We start from the raw sequence: 7001 nt of genomic DNA on the forward strand, positions 1-7001 counted from the left end.
GGTTGGGGTTTTCAAAAAAGGTCCTGTTCAACCAAAACATCCAACTTCTTTCCTTTGTTTCAGGAAATGTAGTTCTTTAAGACTTTCAGTATTCATATAACTCTCTCTTGGTCACATGAGGAGTAATTTAATGACTGTCTTTCAAATTTTCATGGAAACTAATTCAGTAGAACATCAAATTCATCATTCACTGGAGTTAAGGAGTAAGATTGCAAAGAGAGTTAGATGAGTTAATGGGTCTTTATTTTTCTATTTCGTGTGACACTTTTTCACTTCTGAAATTGATTCTGCAGGTACCAGCCTGGTGGAAGATACCTGTCAATGTCCCGAAGCAAAATATTTGATGATGTCTAAGCTCATCAAAGCTAAAGAAAATTCATTGGAAATCTAGATCCTACTCATTGCTTGGAATATACTGTATTTACGATATATCACTGAACCATCAAAGACTCTTTAAAAAAATATGAAGGAACAACTCTTTTGGAAATGCACGTGTATGATAACTTCACCACTTGTGAATATGCTTCTGCTGTTGTAGATACTGTTGTGCATCAGTGTGGGCTTTTGTGTCATGACCAAAAGGAGAAAACGATTTAAAGTTAATAGATGGTAAACTCATAAATATACCTAGGGCTCAACTTGAACTGTAACACTCTAAGTTTGGGGAAGAGATTTTTTTGAATTTTTAATTTTGTATTTTAACCAATGCTGTGAGAGCATACTGATGCATCCAAAGTGCAGTTATTTCATCTGTGCTTTTGCTGAGAAAGGTTGGACTGTAAAATCATAGTCACAGAATGGTTTGGGTTGGAAGGAACCTTAAAGATCATCTAATTTCAAGTCCCTCTGCCATGGGCAGGGACACCTTCCGGTGTTGCTCAGCCCTCCATCCAGCCTGGCCTTGAACACACCCACGAATGGGGCATCCACAAGTTCTGTGTGGCAAGCTGTGCCAGTACCTCACCACCCTTACAATAAAGAATTTCTTAACATATCTAATCTAAATCTGTCCTCTTCCAATTTTCACCCATTTCCCTAAGAGCCTAAATGAGAGATGTGGAACTCCAGGCAGCTCTTCCAAATGCAGTTTATTACATCCAAGATGTTACAGCAGTCCAGGGTCGTGGGCGACAGAGCCTGTGCCTACGGCTGTCAGCTGCAGCTGCAGGCAGGCCTGGAGACCCTTAGCTTAGGTTGCAAATGTATTATATACTTTTCTTTGCTGAGCATCTTAATAGAGTAGAACCAATCTATACCTTAACTTTTATCTATAACCTATCCTACTGTAATTACCATATTCATGTCACTATTCTCCAGTCACTAAAAGTTTTATTACATTACAGTTTAAGTTAGAAGTTCTTTTTCAGTTTTCTTGCAGTGGAAAATTCTGAGGCCTTTTTGCTACTTGCAACATTTGCTGACTTGTTTGCCTGTGCTGTCTTTCTGCTTGGTAAAAACATCATCTTGTTTGAGGTAGATTTATCCTTTGCTCTAAGTCATAAAAACCCCTTCTAATTAACATACCCTTTGCCTCCTTGGTTACCTAGTAAGATTGGCTCAGCCATTCTTTTCTTCTGTATCAAAACTTGCTTCCATCTCTATTCCTTCCTCAGCTTTTACACTCAAAAATCTTTCTGCTAAGCATACATATTTGTGAGACTTTCTTGTCAAACTTTCATCCTTCCTGACATCCCCCCTTGTCCCATTAATACGCCTCCTGATATAGAGTGCCTCTCCAGCTTCCCTTTAGGCATGTTCAGACACTGGAAGGTTCCTGTGAGGTCTCCACTCAACCTTCTCTTCACGAGGCTGAGCAGCCCCAACTTTTTCAGCTGGTCTTCATTGAGGGAGGTGCTCCAGTCCTCTCACCAACCTGGAGGCCTCCTCTGGGCTGACTCCAGCAGGTCCCTGTCCCTCCCGTGCTGGGAGCCCAGCTCTGGATGCAGTGCTCCAGGTGGGTCTCAGCAGAGCAGAGGGACAGAATCCCCTCCCTGCCCTGCTGCCCACGGGGCTCTGGATGCAGCCCAGGACACGTTTGGCTCTCTGGGCTGGCAGTGCCATGGCCGGGGCATATGCAGCCTCTCACCCACAGCAGCCCCAAGCCCTTCTGGGCAGGGCTGCTCTCATTTTGTTCTCTGCCCAACTTGGAAGTTTTGCCTGAGATTGCAATGACCCAGGTGTAAGACCTTGTCCTTACTTTGCACAGACCGACCTCTGAAGTAGGACCTGTCCAGGTCCTTCTGGACGGCTTCCCTTCCCTCCACTACCAATTGCACCACACAGATTGGTGTCAACAGACAGCTCTTGAGGTTCCTTCCATCCTGCTACTCTGTGGTTCCATGAATCTTTTTTGGTATAAATTTTGGAGTGATGCGTGTTGGTTAAAAAAGGCTGTTTTTTTTATTTTCCAACATTATATGCAGATACATGATTTTAGCATGTGTAAATAGTTGAAATTGAATATGGACCTGAGCGTCACTGTCATATGAGCGTATGTGCAATAGCAAGAATACATTATTGAAGATACGTCTGCTTAAGATCTTTACAGATGTAATGATTCAAAATCATGGCACTCTAGTGTTTTTGTAACTGTAAAAGAAACATACTATGAAGATGAAATTAAATACTGAAATATGATAATTTGCACGCACCTCAGGCACGGCTTCAAACTGTAGAGTATTTCTTTAAAAGAAGGGAAATACATAGCATGACTAGGTAATGGTAAACACTTCTAATATCCTAAATACCCTGGTTGCATTATGTATCAGTTTTTAAGGTGCCTGTATTTTGCAGTAGGTTGTTGCAAAAAGAGTAATACTTCGCCATTCAAAAATGCCAATTATTAACAGTGTGAAAAAGCGTCACATTAATTTCATTAGTGTAGGCATATTTTTAAATCATAGTTAGTTGTATGAATTTTAAGATATAATCATAAGGTAAAAGATGTGGTCAAATTAATGATAACTTTGGTAATTTGAATAATTTAAAATGTTGCTTTTTTTTCCAGTTTCTCTGAAATCTTTACCACTTGGGAGCTTTCTTATGTGCTTATTGCAAAGTTATGTTGAAAACTAAAAGAAAACATGTTTTTATCATACATTTTTTATCATGCTTAAAAAACACATCCCTTAAAGCAGCTAGGAATGAGTTATTATGAAAAGTAAGTTTTCATGAATGACATATTCTAGGAATTTTTTAAAATAGTCTGTGTTTTCTCAAGTAATTGTTAATGGGGATCTAACTCTACCTCCTGTGATTTTAGTACATGTGTTGTAACAGTAGTGGTATTTGTAATACATTGATCTGCCTGTTTTGAAACACTGAATTGTTACTATGAAGGAGAAAAAAAATCTTTATTTGTATAGAAATAATTATATTAATAAATTAGCAGACATACAATAATTGTCAGTTTTGTTCTTAGGTGAATACAGTGAATGTCAGCCATACCCACAGGCATTCAAGCTCATGCAATTTCCAGACTACTCATATGAGGTCACTTTTTAGTGTTTGTAAAAGCTTGTTCCAAGTCTTAGGCTTGAATCTTACTGGGACTGGAAGTTGAGAAGATTAGTCTCTTTATTCAGATATTTCTTTAGGAATTCTATGGTAGCACCTATTTAATTTCTTTTTTAACTACTTAGTAGTGCTATCTTGAATTCATCCTTGTATGAAAGGTGTTGTATATGTTCTTGGACACCCATCCACATGAACGTTCTTAGACTCTATATGTCTTTTTTAAAAATTTGGATCAGCGATTTGTTTATAAAAATCTTTGGCAGAAATAAAATTCAAACTCTTTGTTGAACTCTTGAGATGTCACTTCAAAGGGATCTAATTCAGAGCCAGTAGAAAAACTATTAGAAGGAGAGTCTTGTTTTCTGAAAATCTGTGAAATAACCTTACCTACTTCCTGGTGACTAGACAATGGGATTGAGCCTTCTTGGGGCCTGTTTATTTCCCCCTCTCAGTGAAATGTCTGCAAACAGAATTTTCAGGGGAAACATGGTCAAGATTTTATATACAACAGGTAACTAGTCCCTAGTGCAGATTTCATTGGAATACAGTAATTTGAAGAGTTAACTGTATAAATTAATGGCTGTGGGATTTCAGATTCTAACATAGACATTCTGAGCTGAACATTTTTGATGTTGCAGTGGAGTAAGGGAGAACCAATGGCTGCTTTTTGAGCTCTGAAAAGCTCTAAAGAATTCTCTGTATCATGCTTGGCAATGCCTGCTGTCACATAGTCCCTGGATGCTGCTCAGTTAAACAAGGAGTTGATAAGTGAAATCAAGTTTTTTTCCATAGGAGTTATCCAGGCTCTAGTTACATGCTGTTTATTGGCTAATTTAATGTATGTTTTGAAAATTCATTATGGGTTCATATGACTGAATCTGGAATGCTTTCAATAAAGAAATATGGTGTACAACTGTAGAAGAATAACATTTGCTGTTCACTTGAGCTAGTTTCAAACAAGTTTGGTTACTGCTAGAACAAAAAAATGCAGAACTTGGCTGGGGGTTGTGTCCCTAAGGATTTACCCCACTCCAGAGAGCTGTTGATGCCCTGTCCCTGGAACCGTTCAAGCCCAGCCTGGACATGGCTCTGAGCACTCAGTTCTAGTTGACGATGTGCTGGCTGGTTGCAGGAGCATTGGACTAGGTGGCCTTTACAGATCCCTTCCAACCCAAACCGTTCTGGGATTCCATGGTGCTTCTCAGACAGCTTGTGGCAACCCTTGATGGGTTCTTCCCTGCTACAGCTCCAGTCCGAGTAGCCCTGCAGCTAAATGTTTAAGCAGTGACTGTACTCTAGACTAACAATGTTCTTGCATCACTTCTGATGTTCCAAATTAGGTGATTTTAAATACACTTTCCTTGCAAACTGTGCTTTTGGAAACTGAGTGTTAATGTATTTTTCTGTCAGTGTATATATAGAGTCATACTTATTTGCTGCTAAAGAATGTCAATTATATATTTCTTTATTGTTTCACTTCCTGAATTACTGAGCAGTTAGTGTTTACTTCTTGCCATCATTTCTGCAGTTTTCTCTCTGTCAGTGAACACCAAAACATGAAAAATCCCACCCAAGTTAAGTACAAATGTTTGAATGTCTTCCTGTCAAAGATTTAACTGAGTAAAATAATGTGTGCAAGTCACAATGAACTTCAAAAAGCAGTGTGAAAACAGTACCTAATCAGTGTTGGAATTCTTAAAAAGTATGGGTAGGCAAAAAGCTGTAGTCAAACTTATTACTCCTACTAGATTAGTAGTTCTCTTTTTCTTAATATATATTTTGATATGTATACTGGGAAATATGTGCCCTACTCAGCTAAGGAGGGGTGCATCTCTCAGCTGTGAAGTGAGGCAGTGTTTTTATAAGGGAAGGTAAAAGGTGTGTAACTTCTAATCTGTGCTCATAGTGATAGTTTGCTTTGGGCAAAGGACGACATAGCTTCTTATTTAACTACAGTAAAGTGTTAAGAAAAAAATAAACTTTATGCTTCTATAAACTATACTACTGGAAAAATGATGGTATGTAATCTGACTTTATTTTGCAATCAAGCACTTGTAAAGTAGTCATTAACAGTATTAACAGGAATGGTGGAAAGCTGCTGCCTTTTCAATATTTATTCATGCTATTTTAAAATACAACATGAACAATGGTTTTTACATAGGAAATATTTAAAAATTATTACTATGATTTTCTATGATTATGGTAATTTGTATTTTATTAAATTTGTCGTGGAATACTGTAAATATTATGTGAAAAATACTCCATTTAATTTCAGTTTTCATTATTGCTTTAATTACTTGAATTCTGTGGGGCATTCATAATACCAAATAGAGAACACTTTATGAAGGAAAACTTTCTGTGAAGCTTCTTAAAAAATCTGACTGGTTCATTACAGACATATAGGTGCATCTTAATTATTAACAATAACACTACTAAGGGGATATATCGTGTCCTAGCTTTTTAATTTTTCTTTGAAATTAAAAAAATTGTTACTTTTTTTAGAGCAGCTTAGTTGTGGATCTTGTAAACTTTCTGAAACTTTTACATTCCTTTTCCCTAATGGGCTCTGCAGGAATATGTGCTGCTTCATGGCAGTCACCTAATACTAGCTGTGCCTCTAATTAAGTAGTCTAATCTGAAGCAGAGACACTCCTACACCATTTGATTATGTTAACAGAAATTCAGCATTCCTAGCAAAAAAAAAAAAAAAAAAGGCACGTTGAACTAGATCCCTTTTAAATACATTAATTGCTGTTGTTGATTTTATTGCATTATATTTGGTATCCTCTGTTTGAGTCATATCATAAGCCAAATCAGGTTTATTCTTTGTTTCTCTTAGAATGCATTGGAACAAAATCCTCAGCATGCTTTTGTGTGCATGTGTGTGTTTTAGTATGCAACTTCAGTTATTTTCTCAGGATAATGTTGTTATATTTGACATTCCTGTGAACTAGTAGTTTCAGAATGATACCTTAGCTATCACTGTAGAAATTAATTATTTTCAATAGAAATACATTGTGTTTCTGTAGAAGTATCTGGAAGATAAGGGAATTCATTTGTAAGTATAGGTTTAGTAATAGACCTCCATTCTCCAGTGTATATCAAGATAGGCTGTAGGAGTGCTGCTTATGGATAGACTATCTTCTTTTGCCTTATGATACGAGTATGTATGCATAAATACCTTGTTTTGAAATTCAGAGTTAAACATTTTTCTCTGTAGTGTTCTGAATTACTGTTGTATTGGATTATATTTTTGAAATGTGTGTTACAATATATAGAGTCAAATACTTAAATTGGCATGAAATAAATAATTTCTGCAATACATTTTCCCTGGTGTATTTTAGATATTCATACTTCTCTGAGGTGTTTTTGAAAGTACTCTTTTAGAGAAAATTGACCTATTTCTTTTTTCCAGGTGGAAGCTATACTTTTATTAAAAGTATATTCATACTTTTGGTTGTCATTTTGAATCTTCTTGAAGGCAG

General features: G+C 36.9%; 1 protein-coding gene across 1 annotated transcript in view; it reads left to right on the forward strand.

Moving 5' to 3' along the window:
- LMBRD2 (LMBR1 domain containing 2) overlaps positions 1-6840 on the forward strand; it is a 33000-nt gene extending 26160 nt beyond the window's left edge. The window contains exon 18 of the mRNA XM_041419354.1: positions 294-6840. Within this exon, the coding sequence (XP_041275288.1) occupies positions 294-354 (61 nt within the window). The 3' untranslated portion in view covers positions 355-6840. The remainder of the gene's footprint in view (positions 1-293) is intronic.
- The last annotated feature ends 161 nt before the right edge of the window (positions 6841-7001 follow it).

This window comes from Onychostruthus taczanowskii, unplaced genomic scaffold (assembly GCF_017590055.1).
Source record: "Onychostruthus taczanowskii isolate IOZ18803 unplaced genomic scaffold, ASM1759005v1 scaffold108, whole genome shotgun sequence".
Classification (NCBI taxonomy): domain Eukaryota; kingdom Metazoa; phylum Chordata; class Aves; order Passeriformes; family Passeridae; genus Onychostruthus; species Onychostruthus taczanowskii.